Consider the following 25600-nt stretch of genomic DNA (forward strand, 5'->3'; position numbering starts at 1 on the left):
TAAATCTAACACATATGAGATACATTTGCTAAGAGGTGATCCTCTCTACAGAATCTAAACCAGCAGAGGAGGCAACCGAGGCAACCGAGGCCAGCGCAGGGCTTGCTGACCAAAGAGAAACCCTGAGGGGAGTCTATACCGAGCACGTCTTCACTGATCCACTGGGAGCTCAGCAGACAACAGAGACTCCAGCCAGCTACTCTCAGAGGTAATATCAGCAGGCTCATTACCCAGCACAATGTCGTTACAGGCCAGTCTGTCTGTTTCATCGGTGCAGCCATAAACTAAGTAACAACATCAAACTATTGTAAAACCATTTACTGTTCATGAAACACGTGTAAATGTCTGTGTGATGGTGAATTATTATTGCAGTGCATTAAACTTTCAAGTTACCTTCACCTGCTACATTGTTGTTGTGTTTGCCCCTGACAAAATAAACTATAATACAATTTCAGGCACAGGCTTAGTAACAGTGTAATGCAGTGTACACATTGCTGACAATATCTCTGTAGTTTTACTAAAGAAAAAAATATAGAAGATATCTAAAGGATTAACATGGCATACACAAAGTCTAATGGTGATCAGTCGATAATATTTCTCTATTAACCAGGGAAAGTGATTTGCTGAAAGATGGTGTCAGTTCAAACCCCAGCGCTGAGGAGCAGGATCTGATGAGAGAGGAGGCTCAGAAGATGAGCAGTGTTCTACCCACCATGTGGCTGGGGGCACAGAATGGATGGTGAGCTTTTAGTTTGTTAGTCCAGCTAACCTATGTGCATGGCCAGGATTCTGATTAAATAGTCTTTTTGGTTTCAGCGTGTACGTCCACTCCTCTGTGGCTCAGTGGAAGAAGTGTCTCCATTCAATAAAGCTGAAGGACTCTGTGCTTGGCATAGTGTAAGTACTTTGAAATCAATCATAGTTGGAGTTTTCACCCATGTGGGCCATTACTGAGCTGTGAACGTCTCATGACCCTCATGCTGCTGTTTAATATTTGGTTTTGATAACATTTGTCTCTACAGACATGTGAAAGGGCGTGTACTGGTTGGTCTCTCTGATGGCACTTTAGCCATTTTCCACAGAGGTGTAGGTGAGGGATATGAGCTTTAAACCTCCACCCGTAAAATCAAAAAGTAACATGCAAATGATGTGGGACTTAAATAAAAACACTTATTATATTTTATCCTTTGTTTTCATCAGATGGCCAGTGGGACCTGACCAACTACCATCTGTTAGACTTGGGCAGACCACACCACTCCATCCGCTGCATGACTGTAGTGCATGACAAGGTGTGGTGTGGCTACAGGAACAAGATATATGTGGTGCAACCCAAAGCTATGAAGATAGAGGTATAGTAACATTTCTCCATTAGACACTGAGTCATATCGAGTAGGAGTCTTTCCTGCATTTTTTACACTCTTGTCACGCATGTCTGTCTGCATGTTATCTTCCCCCCACAGAAGTCATTTGACGCCCACCCTCGTAAGGACAGTCAGGTACGTCAGCTGGCCTGGGATGGTGATGGTATTTGGGTGTCCATCAGGCTGGACTCCACTCTCAGGCTGTTCCACGCTCACACCTACCAGCACCTCCAGGACGTCGACATCGAGCCCTATGTCAGCAAGATGCTGGGTCAGTTCACCTTGTTACAGAGGCTTCTGCAATTATTTAACTTCTGTGATACATAAATAGCAATTGTCTGGGTTTATCTTGTTCATATTTGGATTTGAATGTGAACTTTATGTCTTTCTGTTAGGTACTGGGAAGCTGGGCTTTTCGTTTGTGAGGATCACAGCCCTGATGGTGTCATGTAATTGTCTATGGATCGGCACTGGGAACGGAGTCATCATCTCCATTCCTCTGACAGAAAGTGAGTATAAAAACCAGACTGAGATTTTTCTGTCTTTTACAGGATACATTTCACCCATTTGCACTGCACTGTTCTCTTGCTGCTGATCATTTATTTACTGTTCCTTATTTAATTTAGACACTCCACATTTTGCAGTTACAGAAAATACTTACAGTACTTATGTTTGCACAAGGTATGGTTACATTTTTTTAAAATCAGTTTATTAACAGGATATTCAGCCACAAGAAATTCTCACTGTAAATAGCAAGAGGGAATTACATTTTTGTATACCAGCATGACAAATATACATACATCTCATGCATTGTATATCACCTTTTCTTCAACATGGATCATGTAAAGTATGGATTTTGATTTGTTGTTATGCTGTTAGCAGCCAGCAAGGTAACCAAGGCAGTAGGTAACCATCCAGGAAGTGTAGTCCGTGTCTATGGTGACGACAGTGGGGATAAAGTGACAGCTGGGACTTTTGTGCCATATTGCTCCATGGCTCATGCGCAGCTCTGTTTCCATGGTCACCGGGATGCTGTCAAGTTCTTCACTGCTGTCCCAGGTAAAGACAACAGGTTGCATGTAGATTACTATTTCTGTTTTACAATTGGATACTTATTACTTTTTTCTGTTTTACATTTTGGATGTTTAATTAAAACAAATGCAGTCTAATCCAGCAGTCGTGCAGTAAATCCTCCCTGTGAAGGTGATAATGTTCACATTAGCGCCGCCCATTTAATTGTTTTGAGTGCAATCTTGATTCCCACACCTATGCTTTCTCATTCTTCTGTCACATTTAACATTCATATTAATATATAATCTCCATTGTTACTATGCTGAGAAACATTTTGACTGCACTGAACAGATTATACTCTGCAGTCCTGCGTTGGCTAAATAGAGAACTAATTAGTTTCAAAAGACCTATTTTTTCCATGGGGAAAAAACAAACAAACAAAAAAAAAAAAACACTGGACCAGCTCTATACCCTCTTCAGAGTGGGTACTGGGTTCATGGGAGTTTGCCCAACCAGTCTACATGTGCTTTGTGGACTTGGGACCATATCCCTCACGGCATCCTGTGGGAGTTTCTCTGGGAGTATGGGGTCTGGGGCCCGATCTCTGTACGAACGGAGCAGGAGTTTGGTTTGCATTGCTGGCAGTAAGTCAGACCTGTTCCCAGTGCATGTTAGACTCCGGCAGGGCTGCCCTTTGTCATCGGTTCTGTTCACTATTTTTATGGTCCAAATTTCTATGTGCAGTTAGGGGCCGGAGGGAGTCCAGTTTGGGAACCATGGGATTGCATCTCTGCTTTTTGCAGATGATGATGTCCTGTTGGCCTCATCGAGACAGGACCTTCAGCATGCGCTGGGGCATTTTGCAGCTGAGTGCGAAGCAGCTAGGATGAGAATCAGCACCTGAAATCTGAGGCCATGGTTCTCTACCGGAAAAAGGTGGCTTAAACTCTCCAGGTCAGAGGAGAGGTCCTTCCTCAAGTGGAGGAGTTTAAGTATCTCGCGGTCTTGTTCACGCGTGAAGGAATAACGTAACGGGAGATTGACAGATGTATCGGTGCAGCGGCAGCAGCAATGCGATCGATGCAGTCAGTCACCCGGGAGAAGCTCGGGGTCGAGCGGCTGCTTCTCCATATCGAGAGGAACCATCTAAGGTGGCTTGGGGATTTTGGATGCCCCCTGGACGCCTCCCTGGGGAGGTGTTCCGGGCATGCCCCACTAGGAAGATGCCTCAGGGAAGACCCAGCATATGCTGGAGGGACTATGTTTCTCGGCTGGCCTGGAAACACCTTGGTATCCCCCCTAAGAGCTGGAAGAAGTGTCTAGGGATAGGGAAGTCTGGGCATCCTTGCTTTGACCACTGCCCCCATGACCTGGCCCCTGGATAAGTGGCAGAAAATGGATGGAGACTTAATTTTTTCATGTGTTTATTCTGAGTGTTATTGTTACATTAAAGGGAAGGGAACCACATTGTGTTCATGCTGGCTGTTGTGGGCTAAACCCTGGTCAGACTCCTGTTTCTGTGTTAAGGCAGTTCATTCATCAACATTTATTACTGTAGCTGCTTAAACCTCCAGAGCCCTTCAAGTTTCAAAAGCTCCTGGTAAATTAAAACACATTCGATAAGGCAACCGTAAATAATCCGATCTGTAAGCATATCAAGGTTGTTTTAAACCGTTTCTGCTCGGATGCATATAAATACAGGCCCAGTGTCACAGACGGAGGGGAAACACTGATTGCATTTTACTGAAGGGTGTTTTTGTTCTTTTGTCCACCCCATTTATAACAATGATGTTAGGCCAAATAATAGAAATACATCTCTGTAAAATGCAGTGGTCAGTGTTTTGATGTAATAGTAGAAGGGATTGTACAATCAGCAGGGATATTTTGTCTAGCCCTACCCGGCTTCTGATATTATTGATTACAGATTAAAAACTAGTTAGCAACAAAGCTAAGATCTAATTTAAATGTGGTGTATTGATAAGAGTCTGTATGTAGTGAGCAGACAAACACAATCTGGACTTGTTTGGAGTTATTTACAGTTTGTGTCTCTGTGCTCTCAGGTCATGCAGTTCCATCTGTGTCCTGTGGAGGAGAGGCAGCAGGTGACAAGGCGACAGATGCCTCAGCTCAGGAAGGAACCAGGTCTATGTTGGTAATGAGTGGAGGAGAAGGCTATATTGATTTTAGGATGGGTGAGTTCGTCACATTAAAAACATCAAACATTTTAATAATCGCTTCAGCAAATCTAGAATAAGATGTCTCTTTGTCTTCAGGTGATGAGGATGGCGAGATGGAAGAAGGGGAAGATGCTCGTATGAAGCTGCAGCCATTCCTGGCTAAAGCCGAGCGCAGCCACCTCATCGTCTGGCAGGTCCTGGTCAAAGAGGATTAAAGTGTGTCCTGTGACCCTGAGGCCCAGTTTGCCTTTTCTCACAGACCTGCTGCTGTGGAGGAGTTTAGGTGGCGACTCCCCCTGTGCAGGCACAAGTTTATTAAGCACTTTTAATTTTCCCTCAAACCTGAACAATACAGTAATAGTGAAACAAGCAAAACCCACTCTGAAAACTCGCTGTCTGTGGTAAACTGGACCGAATTCACAGAAACTGCATGCTATTCTTTTATTTGTTTTCTCTTATTTGTTCTTTTTTTAATTTTTCAGATTTGAAGCTGTTATAATGCATCTTGCTCTTCTTTTAATGTTATTTGAGATAAACCTGTTTTGCTTACGCAACCATGATTTTACATCTCTTATATTTGCTCCTGACACTCCCAGGTTCCCTCTGTTCAGTCCACTTACTACATGCTGAAGCCCAGTTCAGTTGATGCTATATCAGTTATTCAAAACAAGAAGTAACCATCTGTGAGCACCCCTGCTGCCCCATTCTAAAGTAGGACTGGGGAAACCGTGTGTGGGAGCCAATGATGTGGGGATTTATGATGAATTCAAATCATGTTTTATGTTTGTGTTTTTCATCCTTTGAAAGCTTTTGACTATGCAAGTCATTGAATGCATTGCTAGATGCATCTTGGTGAGGATTTTGCAGAACATCTCATATTCATCTGGTTAATATCTGAGCAGAGGATGGACCTGTATTTATCTAAATGTTTAATATGTAACAGGAGTAGTTCCAGTTTGTCCATTTCGTGTTTAATCATTACAGTGGAGTCGCAGAACTAAGTACTTGATTTTCCAAGAAAGAAATGTCCAAAATCCAGAAGGTTGTTTATCAGTGCTCACTAATGTCCTGAAGGATTTTCCAGAATCGTCAGACTTTTTAAACCATCTGTTGAACTGTAAAAACCATTTTGGTTCCTATAATGCAACTGTTCCTTATTCAGTTTGTAAGCCAAAATAACTTTTTTTATTAGTTATACTGGTTTATGTATTATTTCTTTCTAATATTTTATAGTTTCTGACAAAATAGTGGGCCAGGATATGTCACTTCTGCCAAACTTGAAGTAGTAGAGTCACAGCTTTGGAAAACTGGTACCAAAAAACTGACCCAGATGGTTAGAAAAGTCTCTGAAGATTATGGAAATATCTCTGGAACACTGGTAGTTGTTGCAGCCTTTTGAGTTTTTAGTCCAAACTAGCAGCATGACTCTGGGGAAGTGTCTTAGCAGCTGTTGGATGGACTGCCTTGAAATTTTCAGCAGACCTCCATGCACCTTGTGATTTTCTGACTCTCCATGAAGTTAAAAAATTTAATTATCCACTACTTTACTTTTTGTTTCATGCTAATTGGCCAAACCCTACACATTACACATTCTGACCATCACTGGATAACAATTCTTCAGAAACTTGGATGATTAGTTCCCGTGACTTGAATGTCATGGGTAGCACATTAGAAGCACAGCCTGGGGTTGGTATGTATAACTGACAAAAACAAATCTGAATTCTGGAATGTAAACATTACTGTTATATTTGCATATGCATACTGCAAATTTACATTTTATTTGGTTGCCAAGCTGGCACACTTATTTAGTCATATACCATTAAAATGGTATTTAATCCAGTATTGTGTAAGGATCAGTCCTCTGCTCTGCTGTACCAGCTCCAGCTAGTAGACACTTTAAAATATGCCTTAGGTGTCAGAGTTTGAAGAAACAGTTAGGCTTTTCAAATGTGATAAAGTATTTATTTTTTCTTAAAAGAATGTTATGTTTCATACCAAAGGTTAAAGAATATAAAGCTTGATGGCTCACCACATGCTGAAACGATTCTCACGTAACAGCGGCTTTCAGCAGTATAGTCGGCCTCGATGTAGATAACATGCTAACATGTTTTTTGTAACAGAATTCCTAGTGTATAGATGAGATATATTTTTAGATTTTCATATTTGGAAACAAATATTTTCAGGGCGTGTGAAAAGAGCATGTGCTGGATCTGTTACTATGAGGGGATAAAACAAGCAGCCACACTTCGATTTACGTAACCCTCCTCCTCAGTCCTTATCTCGACATCTAGAGGTCAAAACTGGCATTTTTGGTTTTGCAGCACTGCTCTGCCTTTAGTGTACAAGACAGCATTGTGTATGTGAAATTCTTAGATATCCCTGTGTGACAGCAAAAATGTTTTTTTTTTTTTATGCCTATTTTGTTTCTTCAGACCGTTCTCTGAGTACAGTGGACAAGATGTTCATTTCAGTGTAATTTAATACTGTATTTCTGGCCTCTGTACCAGTACCCTGCACTGGTATGTTCTTTATTTTGCCCTCTTTGTACTGAAAAGTATCAGATGAGGCCTGTCCTTACTGTGTGCGTCTGTGTGTCCCTCCTCTCCAGAAGAGGAGAGAAATGTTATTGCAGTTTTATCATTTCAGTATTTATTTACAGTGATTGATCTTTTGCAACTCAGAATGTATCTTTGTACATTGAATATGATTATATATGTATGAAACATGAAAACAGCTTTGAGTGTATTGTTTTGACAACTGTTGTTGCTGTTGCAATGATGAATTAGTTTTGTAGGGGGTGACTTTACTCAACTATGCACTATGTCGCTAAGAGAAGAGGAATGAGTGGGGTTTGTCCACAGACTCAATCGCTTTTTATCTCCACTGAAGTGCAAAAGTCAAACTGAACTTTAGGCAATATATTGGGTGACTTCATCCCATCACAGCATGATGGAGAAAACTTTCTCAGAGTCTCACCCACCTCCGCAGGTCTGTCATCCCTCTCATCTGCATATGTTTGTCATTAACTTGGCAGGGGCTCCTTCTGTTCCAAGTTAGCAGTACACACACCATCTTGTACTTCTACAGCATCTCTAGCCTTACTTATTTTTAACAATCAATTAAAGCAACTTTTGTGGGCAAATTTTGTCTGCTTGTTATACTTGTGATGTTTACTGACATGCAAGGGTCTTGTCATAGCTGGAAAGCGCAAGTGGTACTAAAAATGTTAATGGCAGTGAGTCAGCATGTGAAACTGGCAGCTAAATAAAATTCAGCCATTTCACCTGTACTTTTCAGTCTGCGACATTTCAAAATGTCTTCTGGGAGGGAGGCATAAAAAGTGTTTGCTGAAGCCACATTTCCTGTTAAAACAGGCTTGTTATCCATTCTGTAAAGCAGATTTAAATAGGTCTGACATTAGTTATCATTGAAATGTATCCTTCCAGAGTGTAAGCATGGTAGTTTTTATGTTTGGCTTCACAACTGTTAAAATTAGTCTGACCATAATACAAAGAAAATGTGGTGCTGCTTTTCTAGATGTTTCTGGAAATGGCTGTGATTGTTTTTGCTTTGATCATTTATGTTTAATATGTGTTGCTCTGTGACCATATACTCTACACTGTTGTCTTCACATTTATTTTTTTCACCTGGAATTGATGTGATCTGGTGTGATTATGTTTTTTTTTTTTAATTTATATTTCTTTAGCTGTGTCCCCATGTTTTTGTATAGATGCAGTCTGTATCAGGCCCACAAAGCTTTGTATTAGACATATCATGTTGTAAACATACTCATTCCTGAACATACCTACATACTTTTCTTTGCCAACACTAGATGGCATGCCTGAGCTGCTGCATAATACTGCTGTCCCAGTGACTTTATTAGGAGGACAGAAGCACCCCTCCCCTGGCTGTGATTGGTCCAGTACTGTTCTATTCAAGGCCTTGGTTTTGAGCCCATTGAATGGGGCTGCACTGGTGCTTAGCAGGCTGAGCGACTTATCAAGAGGCTACAGTTGCTTCCCAAGCTCTTAGGAGAATGTCTGCCTGTCATGGATCACAGTCATGATAGTGGACTAAGGGGTTAAGTGATACAGATACAGAACAGTACACTCTGTGGTGGCTAAGGTGTAAATTTGTATTCCGCTGCTGTCAGGTGATATTTCTAAGATGTACATTTTTTTAGGAGGTGGCCCAGCATTTTGGAGTTTAACCAGCAGGGCCTTGTTTGGCAAATTTTGTAATTACCTTAAAGAGGGTAGACAACCTGTAAGCACATTTTTATACAGCAATCACATATATATATATATGACTTCCCAAAATAGGGTGTAGAAAGTTGTAGGACATCTGCCTTTATTTTGAAAGAGGATGAACATTGGCAAAAAAAATCGAATAAGATTTGTTTTTTAAGCAAATTCAAAAGTATTGAAGTAAATGCACTCACCAAAGGTTAATTAGCTGTTTCATATATACCGTCAATGTGTGGAAGACTTATACATGCTCAGAAGGCCTCTCCAGGGTACGACGGGAATTGAAGTCTTAAAGATGGCGCCAAACACACGTTGCTGGAGAACTGGCTGGAAACAATTTTGCCGCAATTGAGCAAACATCACAGTAAGTAGCTAGTTATGTTTTTAGAGAGCAGACTGAGATATGGCGTATCTACTTGTGGGTACAGTGATACTGAAAGTGGTAGCTATGTGCATGGCGGAATATGGGTAACTTAATGTTTACTGCCTGCTCCTTAGCTAGCCGGGTTGGCTAACTTTAGAGCAGCAACAAACTAGCGGTAAAATGCTGATTTAGAGGTCAGTGTTTACCCTGAACATGGATTTAGAAAATATCTTTAAGTCCATCATTGTAATTCATTGAATTCATAACATTACTGTCAGCCGCAGGCAGACAAGATTTAATCCAGGTTGTGCTGGTTTCTGCAGCCCAACACTGTGATATTTTTCGAGTAGCTAGTTTTTGAGCTGCATATACGGCTGTCTAAATTAGTCAGCTATATAAGTTAGTTAGTGACAACATTACAAGACGACTTTACAGACAAGAACAGACAAATATACTGCAGCTGACAGCAAATAGGGATAACTAGTGTGTGCCTATTCTGTGTGACTGGTTAAAGGCAAATATACCTGTATTTATACATGGCAATAACGAAAGCACTATAAAGCTAGCTCTAGACCCACAAACTGAAGAGGATATATAGTTCACTGTTAGCCAAAAACTAATTCAAACCAGTTTCATTATGTTGGATGTTAGTGATGATATTTTAAAGAAAGCTGTTCTGTGAAGATTTTGCCTAAATCAGCTCAATTAAAGACGTCACATTGTCAGGTATGATTACTGTGTGTCAACACAGAAAGACCTATTAAAAATGTAGTATCTCATATATGGTATGTCTTTGAAGGTGAAAGAGTTTACTTGCATCACCGGTGTTGAACAGAGATCGAAGTTCGTGCAGCAGCTGGATCACCACGTCGCCAAGCTTTCAGAGGAAAGACGAAGCGGCTGGATGGACAAGAATATCACGGCTGACACTGTTTGTATTTTTTCTAACAAGACTGTTCATCAAGAATCACTCTTCCTGCATTAGTCTTATCAGTTATTCTAGTATGTACTTGGTTTACCTGATCATACTACAAAATATTTATATTATATTTATAATATAGTTATATATTTATACCTAATATTTTTATTATATTTTCAGTTTACTGTTGTTGCTTTATACTTAAATTACCTAGATTTTGATGTAATTGTAGCTGTACTAATCACAATAACATGCTAGATGCCATGCTAATGACACAGCGCCTTGAAGGTACAATGTCAGTGTCATTTTGGTACCATGGTGGCAGTAACCACATTATCGTGCCAATTATTATTATATTACCATGATGCTTTTTTAAATTAGAGTTAGATCTTTATTTTTGTGCGACTCATCTTATTACTCTTAATTATTTTTCTGGCTTTATTATTCTTTGATCGTGTTATTGTTAATAAACCACTGAATAGTTAACTTGGAACATATTAAAACATGGTATTGCAGTAGTATAAGTATGGAAGAGTTAGAAGGTCATCAAGCTGACTCAGTAATATGCTTTAAGGCCATACCTTAACAAGTAAGACAGTAAGAGTAGAAGCTTAGTATACTGAAATGAGCAATGGTATGTTTTATAGCTTAGCAATTCAACATTTTACTTTAAGATTTTTTTACCAGACAACAGTGAAGATGTTCTTTACCATGTTACTGCCAAACTGCAGAATAAAATGGCCACACCTTTGGGACTCAACTGCCCACGTTATAAATTCAGGGCTACAACTACTGCTGATAACAGCAAGGATGAGCTGTCTGAATTATCTCTTCATATAACTAAAAGCACCTTTTATACGCAGTACAGTTGTGAGTGCTCTGAATAATCAGAATCATGTATGCTATTCTTGTAAACAGTTTGCATAACTAAGCTGACAGTACGATTTTACCATCTATTCTGTAGTTATGTAAGAGAGCCAGATGGTGGCTCCAGGGTTGTGTAGGGTTCATCCTGGTCCCATCACAACCACAACTTCTTGTTCCTGCAGCCTTGGATGCTCCACGTCAACCGACGTACTAATATCACTGCAAACACTAAAAACCTTACAAAGAACAGGTTGTAAAAAGAGGTTAATTGTGTATATGTTTGTGTTTTTGTATATGTCACAGAAGAAGATGTTGTGCCACACTTCTGTCGCAAGGTAAACCCATGCAGTAGAATCGCTGCTCATAAATACACACACTTCTCAAGACAGATTTACATGGGGGCATCTATTCAGCATGAATAATGAGTAACTCACACACACTCCAGAGGAGAAATGTTGTCTGTGCTGCATGTCAGCCTTCGTCTGCTCTGTCAGCCCAGCTGGCTTGAGACAGTCTTCCCCAGTGCAGGATAAACACACACAGCTGGAGTTCCGTCTGATTCTCAAACACACATACACACCATCTATTTCTGTCCTCTCATCATTTCTCACCACTCTTCACACTCTGCTCCCCTCGTTCTCGTTGTCTGTCCATGTCTTCTCTCCTGTTTTTTATTTCTTATATGATGTGAGAACTCCCTTTGTCCCTTCTGTCACCACAGGGTTGTAATTCTTCTTTTTTGTGTGTGTCATGTAGAGCTTTTCAAATTTGGCCAACAGTGTATGTGAAGCTATCAGGAATCATAAAACTCCAGCTTGCAGCTAGCACATGTCTGAGTTTGCCTTCATTAACCTTTGACATTAAATAGATTTTTTTTAAAACCATGTTTTAGTGCATATCCCCCACTCTCCACTCATTATTCTTTTTCCAGCTAAGAGCCTGGGGCAAAGACAAAGGAGAGAATCTCTCAAGCGCTTTGTGTTTCATTTTTCAAATCTGCTATGCCCTTCCTTTCCTGTCATGGCATTTTACAGCATTTCAATTTGTTTGGGTATTGAGGTTTTGTATTTCTTGGATATACTAGGTCTGATTGTGTGACAACATTGAGGATTATGTCATGTATACAATTTCTTTTACCCATTGCAACTTTTAACTGTATTTGTTATAGTCGGCTAAAAGGAATAGTATGCCATTTTGGGAAATACACTTATTCACTTTCTTGTCAAATGAGAAGCTCAGTAATAAAGTAATTTGTCTGCTGAATATGTAGCTAACAGCAGCAGCTAGTAGGTGTTAGCTGCTTGTAATTCTGAGTTAGAGATATTGGTGTCATCAACTAGTTAGGTGAAAAAAAGCAGTATTATTGCTCACACCATCGGCTCAGTTAATTTATCCCATAGTGGGGAAGGTATTTCTTTGTAACTGGTTTTATTTGGTAGTAAACTGGTACAACTAAATAACACAACAAGAGAAGCATTCATCCATCCAATATCTTTACCTGCTTATTCCTTAACCGGGACCACAGGGATCTGCTGGAGCCTATCCCAGCTCTTTTTGGGTGAAAGGCAGGGGTACACCCTGGACAGGTCACCAGTCCATCACGGGGCCACATAGAGACAAACAACCTCACACACTCACACTCACTCCTATGGGCAATTTAGAGTCACCAATCAACCTGACATACATGTTTTTGGACTGTGGGAGGAAACCAGAGTACCCCGAGTAAACATAAGAGAAGCAGATGCATGTTATTGTGTAGCTTGAAAGTGTTGGGAAGTGTGTTCAGTGCCCAAGATGTCTTTAATAGTAGGCAGTAAAAAAGTATAAAGAAGCAGCAGTGTTAGCAAATTTAAGCTGTTCATTTGCTGTCATTACAAGGTTAACACTGGGGTTAACCACTTTGGAATAATGTATCAGCACTCCCAGGTTGGACTAATGGGTGTTTCTCCTTGTTCTTCCTATTCTGCTGACTTTGCCTGAATGCAGCTATAGAGAAGAAACAAAGATGCAGCCTACTTGGGTCTGCCTGAAGTAAACAGAATCTGGGACACAGCACAGCTAAAGACGCCTCTCTGATTAACATTATTATTGTTTGTTTGTTTTTTGTGTTTTTTTTAATCTGTAATTTTTTAAATTAGAAAAGATTGACGTGTGAAAATGTCACCTTTTTAGATGTTACTAGACAGAGTTTGGTCACAGCCAGGGTAACCTGTAGCTGTAGCTTTATATTTACTGTGTAGATATGAGTAGTTTTCTCTTCTAACTCGCTGCAAAAACTAAATTAGCACAAAATGTATCAGTGATATAAAGCAGTAGAACAGGAAGGAGCAACAAATTCTCAAATTTTAATTTGTAGAAATTAATAAATAACCCATATATATTGTACTCTATTTCCTAAGGTGCTTAGAGTTGCTGAACATGCAAGTCCAGAGCTATAAATGTTAATAAGTTGTCAATAAATGGATTCTGGTTCAAATGCACTGCAGCTCTTTTCACAAGATAAGTGGTCAAACTGTCCATTGGAGGACCTTCCTGATAAATTAAAACGCTAGACAAAAAGACAAAGGGTGATGGAGCTAGAGGAAGACACATAGTGGTAGCAGCATAAGCTTTTCTTCACTACCAGGCAAAATAAAATTTAACATAGTCTTATAAATGACGTATTCCTTATTTATGAAATACTAAAAATGGACAGATTATATTTATAGAACATGTGCCTTACACATATGAAATGCATATTAACTGATCAGTCACAGCTGTGGCGAGTCTGAGCCGACATCCATCCATTGTCTATACCCACTTATTCATATTTAGGGTCACAGGGATCTGAGCTCTCACAGCAGCTCAGATCTCTGGGTGAAATGCAGGGGTACGTTCTGGCCAGGTCACCAGTGTGTGATCCGACAGTTTTAGTGAAAACATGTTTAAGTGATGTGTGGGCTTGTTGAGTGATCAAAATGAAATCCTCCTCCACTTTAGTTTCCAACTCTGCCACACGATGTCTGACAATCACTGGTCAAGATGTTGGGATTTATCTGAGCAGTCATAGTCAAAGATAAAGCTGGTGAAACTGCAGTGTTTCTCATCTGAGCCTCTGAACTTTGTAGCTCCTTCATTGACCACATGCCCCTTTGTGGTCTTTTTAAAAAGATCAATGGAGTTCAATAGGATTTATTTTAGTACTAACTGAATTTCTTCAGATATTGGACATCAAGATTAAAGCCTACAAATATTAGTCCTCTTAAGTGGCCTGGTGGAACAAACAACTAAAGAAGAGGTGATGCTGATCAGCGAGTGCACCCTGTGTGTGTGTGTGTGTGTGTATCCTCCGTCTGTCTTTTGGATCCCCTGACTGGTGCCATGAACACTGTCAAGATGAATGAGCCTTAGTGTTTGCTCCATTCTCTGCCCTAGCTGCTGCTCGTCTGTCAGCCTGTCTGCCCATCCGTCTGTCTCTCACTCTGTCATCCTCAGCCCTCACCTCTCTTCTTTCTTCCGTCACAAAGTGGGGATGTTAATTAACGTAGTGGAGTGGAAGGATGATTACCTTGTTAACCTAATGGAACATTTGCTGATGGGCTGAACAGACAGTAAAAAAGGTGAGAAAGAGAATGGGATTGAGGAAGATATGTATTTTGAGAAGCAGGGCCAGAGGGTGAGCTGAATCACTCTGCCCTCCAAATGCACTGGGCTCGATGGGGTCTCTCATAGCCTGCAGACACACATGCTTTCAGCCTCTCCCACACACTGCCCTTAGTCTCTTGCTCTGCAATTGTCATCCACACACGGGTGCACACACTTAAACACACAAGGGCTGCACTCAACCTGGCAAGTGTTATTGTGGCTCTCCCCCTGACTTGTCATAACTAGTGTGGCCAAATGTAATCTAATGGTGCGCCACATCACCATGTAGCACAAAATATTACTTCTGCCCAAGCCCTTTTTGATTAGCTAAAATGAGCCTCTCCCACTCTTGTAGTTTTCATTTTCAGCCACGTTAAAACCATGAATATCATCTTATTGAGTCTAATCCTCGGGGAGAATTTTTGGCTGCAAGTTATGTAACACACACTGAGGGCAAGCACAATCATCCCTCTATTCTTCTATGCAAGTCTACCAGAGACAGTCGCATCACATCACATCACATGCAGCACTGCACGCCTGCACAAGGAAGTACATCAAGGTACAGCGATAGATGTACTGAGCACTGCCGGGCCTAAGGCTGACTGTAGTTCAGCATAGAGTCACTAATGTATGCACTCATTTGAACCCTGGGTGCTGTCACCATGGTGAGTCCATCCTCTGTCACAGATTCAGAGCAGAGGCAGCACAGTGACCCAGAGCACATGCCCTTTATAACGTCTGGCTTTGAAGCAGGTACAGTTCATGGTAGGGAACAAAAATAACCTGCACTCTATGTGCTGCTTTGTTTGGTATTCACTGCCTTCCAGCTCTGTATGAGGATTGTGAGAGTGTGTGTTTTATGGTGTTTGCCTTTACACTTAGGCGTGGCTATGACCTGCAGGGTGCACTACTGTGGTGAAAGCTGGGATAGAAGAGACAAAAACAAGCTTGCTCTTTGCCTCAGCCCTGTGGAGCCTGGAAACACTCTCCTCCCATTCAAATACTGTGTGCGTGTGCATGTGTATGCGTACCTGGCCTGCCTGTCAGTCCCTTTACCTTTAATCCTTCTGCTCCACTGCTTCCACTTCCTGTGTCCTTTTTGAGTCTGCTTTAGTGGCCTATAAGAATATTTTGCTAGATATTGATCAGTGAGCCAGAGAATCTATGAATCACCATCGAGCACCAACTGCTGAATCCCTCCCCTGAACAGTGATCAGCCAATCAACAGTCACAACTTTTATAGGAACCAGCAGGCCTATCAAACTTTGGATTTCTCTACATGTTGTTATGGAGGGTGGTATTTTTTTGAGCTTTCTGCATTCACTGTTGACATCTTTCACTGTTGTGTTACCTCTACATGGCTCATAAGTGAAAGGATGCAAATTTGTTTGCCTGTGATATGTAGCTTTAACCTCAGCCTTGAGCACATTATTGTTACCTTTTACAGGATTCTCATTTTAAAACAAGTCAGCTGGAAACTGGATCTGGAGAGGCAATGGAGCTAACATTAGCTTTAATAGTTTATCTAGCTACAGGAAGTAAAATATGCCGGTGCCTGTCCTCATTTCACCTGACGACCGATGATCCTTTATTTTAAAAATTGCTAAGAATTTCAAATAGTAAATCTGCCACTGCTATCATTATAAACTGCATCATGTGCAGTGTGAGACTTGAAAGCTTGACAGGCTGTTAGTCATCAGCTGACTGGATCTATCATTTCAGAAGAAAACAATATCTTCGTACAGTATGTTGTGTCACAACTGCTGTGTAGGCTCTATTTTAAAAAAATTATATCCATCTCATCTTCCAAGTACATAAAGTGCTGTGGCTTGAATTGACTGATATACTGCGTGTGGCCTGTGTGCGTTGTCACTCTGAAGATTTGAAATGAACCTTGTGAGATAAAAAAAAAAAAAAATACAGCAACAGTTTCTCCTGATTCCATTTTCAGCTGCACTGTGAAATGCAGTCTCAAGGTCAAAAGCAATGCATGTCGTTAAAAAAAACTGTTTTTGTGTTTGTATAGAAAGACATTTGAAAGTCTGTATGGGGTAACCTTTTGCTGTGCTTGTAAATGCCAAAATATACTGTCTCTATCTCCATGAAGACAGGGAAAGTGAGATTACAGTGTGGACAGTGCTGGGCTGTTTTTAAAATATGATTTTATTTTTTTTTTTAACTGAAGGGAGCTGCACATGAGCACATATCTAAATCCATATAGAGGTAGGCTAAGAGAGATTGGGGTGAATTTATATGAGTGATGTTTGATTTTTACAGCCAAAGCTTTTTTTTTTTATATACTGTAAAGAACCACAGCGTATAATCTCACCTGGACACCTGATTACCCATGTCAGGTTCAGATAATAGACTGTCATTTCATTGCTGTTTTGTTCGCTTGCTGAGTTTGATGCCTCGGTTAACTGATTGAGCCATGTTAAGAGAGCTTTAATTCGAATCACCTCTGTTCTGGGTTTCATTAGGCATGTTAGGGGCCTCATTACAGTAACTCCTCAATTGTTTTACCTGCTTTTTGCTTTTTAGGTAATTATATAGCTATCCAATCATGCACATCTGCACATCATCCATGTATATGAGCTTTAACACTTTTCCATATGTGCAGTATACCTAAGTCTGGTATTTCTCTAATGACAACAAGGCTCACAGGTAATCACAGCAGGAATTTCACCAATGAAGAGGTTGATGTGGCTTTAAGAATGTAACTCTGGTAATAACTTACTATATCAGATATGTAATTGTGAGGTGACCACTGAAAATAGAACAGCTATGTTTTATTCTCTTTGAGGAGAAAGCACTGATAGTAGTTATGTGCTACTTTTGAACAAATAACCTCCAATGCTGGCTTTGAGGCAGGAAAGTACTCTAAGTTTTGGCGCTTTGAATCCATCACTAAAGGGGTGTCTGCAGCCCAGAACAAATGCTTTGCACAACCCTGACCCACATAGACACACTGAACTCAAATCAGCATTTCAAGCCACTACGCAATTGCTTGCCCAGAATTGAAAAAGTGTGTTATTGACCCATGAGCAGGTCCAAAACTCATCATTTATGTTAACTGCTTTGAGAGAAGGCTGTTGGTTAGGAGCAGCTCTGCTGACCAGCTCTGCTGACTGTGATAGATAGTGGTCGGAGCCAAAGTTTGACGTTTGAATCCAATTCAAGGCCTTGAGGTCCTGACTCTGGAGATAAAGTAATGGGAGACATTGGCCTCAGGTTCGCCATGACCCAGTTCTGTCTGCATGTTGCCTGGACAGTGTTGGTAAAGAGGCGGAGCTGGGACATGAGAGACATGAGACTGGATGAGGAGACTCATCATTCAAAACTGGATCAGGGAGCTCAGTGTAGTTTGAATTGACGCCAGCTGAAGTGGGGCAAACATTCAAAGGTGTATTAGCAACTACAAAACACGTTACTCTTTTCAAATGCAATGCTTTTGTTGAATCACTGTTCCATTTCCATTTAGCTCTGGCAACCATGGCTGTCTAGCTTTCATAAATGAGGATAACAGTTTCCTCTCCTGAAAATGATCAGGGAGCCAGAACCAGTGTCCAATCCACCTTTTGTAAATAAAATACTTTTTCCACCAGGAAATTCTTAAGCGTTTAGACATTTTGCATCTAAACCAACTTAGTGAAGATAGTGAAGAACAAAACCAGTCAGGCGATAGAGATAATTATGGGCATAACTCTTCATTAACTGTATGTTTAGAAGGCCATATTTAATATTAATGCAGCCTGCTGAGATGGCTCTGTGAGATCTGCCTGGACAAAAATCTTCTTTTTGAAAGAAGCCTCTTTGTATGAGTTATTAGAGCATAAAACAGGAACTCTACAGGGTTCTTCTGCAGCTTTGCATAGGGCTACATTTCATTTAAATGAATAAACAAAATATAGGGCACTTCAGTTTTTAACTTCATGTTTGGCTCCATTCTTGCCATATTGTAACTCATATATTTACAGCCATTAGGCATCTGTTCAGTCTCTCCTGTCCATCTTCAGACCAGTGGTTTACTGCTTCATTTGCATGATGAGAGAGAAGTGCATGATTGTTGTGTGACGGCACAGAGGAGACGTATATCTCCACCAAAGAATCGTCTGGGTGTCAGAGTAGGTAAAAGCTCTTGTGTGTGCATGTCTGTGCAAGGTTGAAAAATAAAAATTCAGGGGAAATGTTTTTGGTCTTTTGATGCAGTTGAGCTTTTGTGATGCATATTAGAAAAGTTTTTGTATGTCAGCAGTCAACCTGTCCACCTCACACCCTGTCTCCTAATTCAGTGTGTTTTGGCAAACAGCTGCCCAAGAATTTATGATCAAGTATGCTACACTCTTGGGGGAAAAAAAACCCCTCAAACAATAGAAGAGGAAGGCTGTAGAAAATGAAATGTCTGTGTACAAGAACACAGTCAGGGTGATTGTGTGGGAGTGAAAGTTGCCCACGCTGCATTTGTGAAAGATTTTTGAAATGACTGAGGAGCTATTTGCTTCATTTGGACACAAAACAATAACTTTCCTATACATCTAAAATAGCACTATTATTGCATGTCTCATGCTATTCCGCCTTAACAAAACCCTAATCATGAAAGTGCCATGTTCGTTACTGTCACACAAACACATGCATGCATGCATGCTGCTGCTGTTTTTCAGTTCACTGAGGGCAAAAACAATGCAGGGCCTGTGTTTGTGAGCAAGAACACGTGCTGCCTTCAGACTTAGAGAGCAGCTGGCAGCACCATCAAACATTCATGAAAGAGATGGAAAGACTGTGAAGGACAGTGAGGACCCAGGGATATAGAAAGCAGAGAGTGTGAGCCTCCAAAGGTTAATGGGACTTATCTGCATCAACTCTGAGCTGCTGTTGTTTTCACAGACAGTTGTTTGTGTGTGAGTGTGTGAGTGAGGTGGCTTGAGGTGAGCTGCAACTGAGTTTCTGTCACCAACAATGCTTCTGTTCCACCTGGTCTGCAGTTGAATATGAAATTCCCAGTAGGAACAGTTTCTGTCGAGTTACAAAGTTTTGCCATGAGCACGTAACTGGGTGGTAGTTGTTTCCACATAGATTAGAGCTGAGCTGAAAGAATCGCTGCCCATTGGCAGATGACCCAACTTGACATCAGCTGAAATGGCAAACACTGAATTGCTCAGACAGCGTGATTGACACTGGGAAGGAAAATAAAACCTGGTTTATCTCTCTGTGTCTCTTTGTGTGGATCATCTCTTCGATTGCCAACATCTTATAAATTATTTTGATAGTTTGATCAGGGTTGCACATAACAAGCAGAGATGAACCTGTATGGACAGAGAATCCACCAGAGGCTTTATTTTGTGAAGACTGAGCAAAAGTAAAAGATGGTTTTGAAGCACCTGATGTTTTTTGATGGCTGCCAGAGTTTTGCAGTGATGTGAGTCTGACAGACACCCCACATGTTCTGGTTTTACAAGTATAGTTGAACGTATATGCTCACTTTGGCTATGTGTTTCACTTCTTTTGGCTGTAGATGGCAAGATAACAGCATGATAACTTCAGTGGGATGAAATCTGCTGAAAGTCAAAAAACACTAAGGCTGCTGGGGTCAAGTGCAATTATTTCTATGCAAATGTGTCTTAACATCTACTGGAGATAATAGCACAACTAAAGTAAACATTTTTCTAAATTAGGTGCATGTAAATAAAACTTTTATCTACATTTTGAGCAACACCAGCCAATTCAACCTTGTATATATTTTAACTAATTTAGTGATTTATTTTTTCAGAGGTAGCTAAGTGCTAAGTCACTGCTGAGTGACTTTTGTACACTTTTTGTAGTTGATTGCTGGCTGTTGCAGGACAATCAGCATGTTTTTAGTGCCACTCAAAGTGAAAAAAACCTGTGAGACATGTAAAATGTGTATCTACTGTGCAAATATAACAGTTTTTTTAGTTTCACACATTTTCTGACAGTTTCTCCCCTTTTAGAGTGCGGTGGTATATTTACAGATTGTGAATTATGGTGTGTGTTCTGCATTTCTTGCTGCTCTGTACAGTATTATTCTCTAATCTGTGTATTCTCCTTACATAAATGTGTTTGTCTTGTCTCAATCTTGTCTAAGACTTAAGGCAAAGCAATGACTATAAACCTACTCTATGTTGGCGGTGCTGACCAGACTTTGATTAAGAGTGCCTTGAAATAACACCTGTGCCATTGGAACTGCAGGCCCAGAGGAGCAGGATTGAGGTCATCTCTTGAGTGAGTGTTTCTCTGCAGCAGGAACAGGAGCATCTTAGAAAGTTAGGGCGATTAGTTGCATTAGCGTCTGTGCTAATACTGGCCTGTATCTGCCATTGATCCCCCTCAGCACATATGTTTCCAGAAAGGGAAGCACCAAAGCAGTTACGTGGATTGACCAGGTTAAAGCTACGTGTATTCACAGTAACAAGCTGCTATTTACAGTATGGATGCTGCTTTATCCGGTAGTCATGTTTGGCATAGTACAGTAATAGGCTTAATACTAATACTTGTCCTTGTTTTGTTGAGCATACACTGGCAAGTGAATTGCACTTTCTCAACCAGGTATCCAGTGCTCCTGACTCTGTGACAAGCCTCTCTCTAATGGAGGTGTTTGGAGGTGATGATGATGACAAATGTTCTTACAAATCAGTTGTGACTGGGAACAGGGTGTAGCATGGCCCATGTTATTGCAAAAATAAAATGTGTGTGTATAACCTGTGCTTTGCATATTCGTCCAGATGGTCAAGAAAGGCCTAGTTGAGCCCGGTCTGTTTTGGCTGACTGTGAAGCAGAGAGGTTTTCTCTCCGTCCATCTGCTCACGCTCAGTGGAGTCTCCAGCCTGCTGCAGTAGCGGGGCAGTTATTAGCCGGCTGGGTCTCAGGGCTGACAGTAATTAAGAGATGAGATCGACTTGCGCTATCCTAAAGGAGTCTGCAGACTTCTGCAGCTTCCTGCCTACCCTCCCTCCTCTGGCATTGGGGACCAACCTCGCCTCCAACAACCATTCTGTTTATATAGCAGCTCACAGAAAACAGGGCAAAGCAGACTGCACAGGCCTCCATTACATTACAGTATCTACACTGTCCTCATTGTCAGCCACAGTCCATGTAGGTTTTATCAGATCTGTCAGCTGTTTTACGGTAAACTTATTCCCATCACATTTCATGACAGTAGTAGTATTATAGTGAAAACAGGTTGCATTATTGAGTTAGATGTCAAAATAGGATTCACTACATTATAAAATATGGTCTTTCAAACACAACCTAAATTATATTAAAGGATAGATTTAGGGAATACTAAAGGCCTATAAGATAAGACAGTACTTTTGCTACTAGTATTGTGGCTGCAGTGCAGAGCCTCAAGATTATGACTTGCTTTAGGACCATTACTGTTTCATGTTACGCTTTAGTGGTCTGTATAGTATTATAAAACTGATTTGCACTTAATAAAAGTACCACTAGTTGCCCCACAGTGAACCTGGAACTTTTTACCTCTTGAGGATCTAGAGTCCTGGGGCAGTCGCCCAATTAGTAAATCACTCATAGCTCAAAAGTTAAATTTTTCATAGTTTTTTTTTTTTTTTTTTTTTTGCTTTTGAGTAATTGATTTAACCAGCAATCCCAAAACAAGCAAAAGCAGCCAAAGGGTACATTAATATAAAACTAGAAAAAGGAATACAACTTAAGATTTAAAAAGCTGGAGGTAATGAAAGTTTGGTATTTTTCCTTAAGAAAATTAAATCATATTGCTTTACATTTCTGTTGCTCAATTAATTGATTAGTGGCTTCTTGCGCTACTTTATAAACCTTAAACTAAAAAGTTTAAACTTCTATCAGTAGTGTTCAGTTCTCTAGCATGGAGCAACTTGGAATGATTGCAACATTGAATAAGCTTTAACTCCAAGATCAGGGGGCCCAAAAGGTCAGGGGGGCCCTAAACCAGAGAACCATGAAGGGACTGTTAACCTTAACTACACAATAAATACAAAAAGCCAAAATTTATACAGACTGACAAAAAAAAAAAGCACCATTAAGACAGAAAAAAGACTTCAGAAATATTCGAAACAACCAAATAAAACACAAAATATAATAAGTGGAAAATGACTACAAAGAGATATAAAGTGAGCGAAAGTTGGCACAAAACAGGTAGAAAACAATCACAAGCAGACACAAACTGACTATGTCATGTGGTTGCTCAAGCTGAGTCTTGTTCTGAGGAGGGTAGGAGAGGTGGGGACCTTTTACATGTCTGTGCCCCTGGGCCCATTGTCTCCTAATTCATCCATGTTCCCGGCCGTGGCTTTAATGCCCTAACACATTTCAATGAGAGCACTCATGAAAGGAGGAAGTATTAGAAAAGAAAGATGAAGGCGATTTAAGTGAAAGTTTGAGGAAAAGAGTAATTTTTCTGTGGGAAGAGGTCGACGTGAGGTATTTCTTGAGCAGGATCTCAGCCGATGACAGAATGACTGTAGCACCCAAAGGTGAAAGCAGTAAATCACAGAGATGGTGATGTGGAAAGTGAAGCGTAGATTTTACTTCATCATCTGACACAGAGTCCGAGGCTGAATCCAACCTGCTGCTGCAGTATTTTTCCTCTGCTCTGTGCTGAGCGTCTCTTCATCCAAAGAGCTACATCCGCGCTGGTCAGCTGAGCAAACAAATTGGCTCACTGTGTAGCACACACTGTGACCAACACACAGAGAGAAAACCCCATCAAGTCATTTTTTTAGTCAGTAAAGAAAGAGGAACTGCTGCTAAATACACAAGCAGATATCAAGCACTGTAAAAAGCTGAGATCAAAAGCTGCATCTATTTCCTGTCTGCTCAGACCAGAGCTATTTGCTAAATATATTAAAATGTTGAGATCAGTGAATCCAATAATTGCAGATCCAAAAAGCGTGATCATCTGTGTGTCTGTCACTCCTTTTTTGATTTGACCCTACAGGGGTCGGCTCAGATCAGATAATTATGCAGCACAGCTGCTGCTGCTGTGTGTGTGTGTGTGTGTGTGTGTGAGGCAGTCTTTAAGTCAGAGCTTCTTTCATATCTTTGACCTTTCAGCCACAGCTCCACCTGACTTCTCATTTCCTTTCCTAATTTGAGCTGCCTTATACAAGGAAAGCCGGTCCTCTTTCCAGCAGCCATGACAGTTGCTGCTTGGTGTGGCAACACCTAATCCGTATGTGTATGTATCTGTATAAGCACATGCCTGCTATTGAACTTGTCTAAGAAGTTCAGAGCATCTACTGATTATTCTCCTGCACAAACACTCAGAAAAAAAATGAGAAAAGAGAAAGTGATGGTGGCAGAGGAGCCAAAAGCAGTGGCAGCTGATGGAAGAATCTTCTGATCAAGGAAGAAAGAAAATAAAAAGAAAGAATAAAGCATTGATTTTTCTTAAAGCATTTAAGTTAAAATGACAACAAATCTGCAGATCTTTTATACTGACAGCTAAAAGTGAGTGTGGGAGAAATGTTGGACCCTGCAGACCACTACAAAAAAATACAGCCATCTGTTTGGTCTCCCCTCATGCCATTCAGTAGTTTCTTAAAATAGCAATCCTGATTTGGCAACAAATAAAGGTTTCACAATGCTGAGCTACAGTTTAGGAGGTAAAGTGGGACTGAATTACATTTGAAAGAAGAAATTAAATGCAGTCAGTGTTTTCTGCTATAAATTGAGTTTTTTATTTTTGTCAAATTGTCAGCTTTAGGTTTGACATGAAAAGCATCAAACACAACACAACAACATATCAGATGTTAGCGATTATTTAATGCACATCTCAAACTTGTTTTTAAAAAAATTTCTCACAAAGACTGTAACTATCAACTCACTATAATATTTTAATCCAGAACATTGATTACCTCTTTCTCTGTGCTGAAACAAATGTAATACTTTTAACAATGATAATCATTGTCATCATTTTCCTTCTGCAGTGTACTGTGTATCATTCATTGGCTCTCTGTCTCCATGTCTTCATGTTGGTGACCAGGAAGTAGTTGAAAATAGGGGGGCTGCAAGTAGAGATTTTAGGATGTCTTTTACTACACACCTACCTTTCTGCTTGTGATGCTGGCGTCCCTGTCTTGGTGTTCAGTGCAGACACAGTGATCAAAAGATTTACATATAGTATAGCAAGTCAAGATTCAGTTGAATATTTTTGTAGGCAGATGGTTATATATCTTTCTGAGGCTTATAGCAGCCGTGGAACATCCATATTATAGAAACCTATTTGAGGTTTGTGTGTAGGTTGGAACGGCGATCGGTCATAATATATTAACCTTTCACAGCACTTGAGGTCCTGCATACACTGCACATGTAGGAGTGAGAGAAAAAGGGAGGGGAAAAACTGAGAGCTAGTGATAGTGGGATGGAGTCGGTGTATCTCTTACATAACTCCTGACTTAACATTTCCACATGGTCGCAATCTCTCTGTCCGTCTCTGCTTGTCCATCAGTGTGTATCCACCCGAGCTTTAAATACAGATTCCAGCAGGATTACCTTACCACCCACATCACTGCCATGCCGCACACACACGTCCTTCTCAGCCTCCCCGCACACATTGTTCCTCAACTTTAATCCCAGATCTGCGAGGTCAATCAAAAAGTTCCAGGTCACAGAGTTATGACACCAGTATAAGCATGGCATTCTGCTGGCTGACAAGGAGAGTACTATGCTCTGCTCTATGACAGTTATAAGGGTCAGATATGGTGGACTGAATTACCCTCACACATACAAACACACACATTCTGCCTCGTTGTACTTCTACATTTATCAACTTCTCAGATGACCAGAACTACAAAAATAAAAACCTATGTACAAAACCAGACTCATCCTTAAATTGTCTCTTTCTGTCATGTAGTCTCTCCACACCAGTTAGACCTCATTTATTTATTTTATTGTAGTAAAATATCCTGACTTTGATGCTACACTCTCCACTCATTTACAGTAACAGCCAGTTACCATGCTAAGTTGCTGATGGTTAGATTTAGAGCATAATTCTGCTTACTGACTCATATGTCTCA

General features: G+C 40.5%; 1 protein-coding gene and 1 long non-coding RNA gene across 12 annotated transcripts in view; both read left to right on the top strand.

The window, feature by feature from the left end:
- spag9b (sperm associated antigen 9b) overlaps positions 1-7691 on the top strand; it is a 33171-nt gene extending 25480 nt beyond the window's left edge. For 7 of the 11 annotated variants that reach the window (XM_026314915.1, XM_026314914.2, XM_026314913.2 and 4 more), the window contains 10 exons: positions 52-208; positions 611-739; positions 817-897; positions 1023-1090; positions 1201-1349; positions 1461-1632; positions 1757-1870; positions 2241-2420; positions 4433-4564; positions 4646-4785. In XM_026314915.1, the coding sequence (XP_026170700.1) occupies positions 52-208; positions 611-739; positions 817-897; positions 1023-1090; positions 1201-1349; positions 1461-1632; positions 1757-1870; positions 2241-2420; positions 4433-4564; positions 4646-4764 (1301 nt within the window). In that variant the 3' untranslated portion in view covers positions 4765-4785. Of the gene's footprint in view, positions 1-51; positions 209-610; positions 740-816; positions 898-1022; positions 1091-1200; positions 1350-1460; positions 1633-1756; positions 1871-2240; positions 2421-4432; positions 4565-4645 lie in introns of all 11 variants that reach the window. The other 4 variants (XM_026314911.2, XM_026314920.2, XM_026314912.2 and 1 more) reach the window with 3 other exon arrangements.
- A 734-nt stretch (positions 7692-8425) lies between these two features.
- Positions 8426-25600, top strand: part of LOC113135537 (uncharacterized) — a 52133-nt gene continuing 34958 nt past the window's right edge. The window contains exons 1-3 of the long non-coding RNA XR_003296181.1: positions 8426-9160; positions 9960-10091; positions 11250-11281. This is a non-coding gene — a long non-coding RNA (uncharacterized LOC113135537). The remainder of the gene's footprint in view (positions 9161-9959; positions 10092-11249; positions 11282-25600) is intronic.

The sequence above is a fragment of the Mastacembelus armatus genome, chromosome 19, assembly GCF_900324485.2.
Source record: "Mastacembelus armatus chromosome 19, fMasArm1.2, whole genome shotgun sequence".
Classification (NCBI taxonomy): domain Eukaryota; kingdom Metazoa; phylum Chordata; class Actinopteri; order Synbranchiformes; family Mastacembelidae; genus Mastacembelus; species Mastacembelus armatus.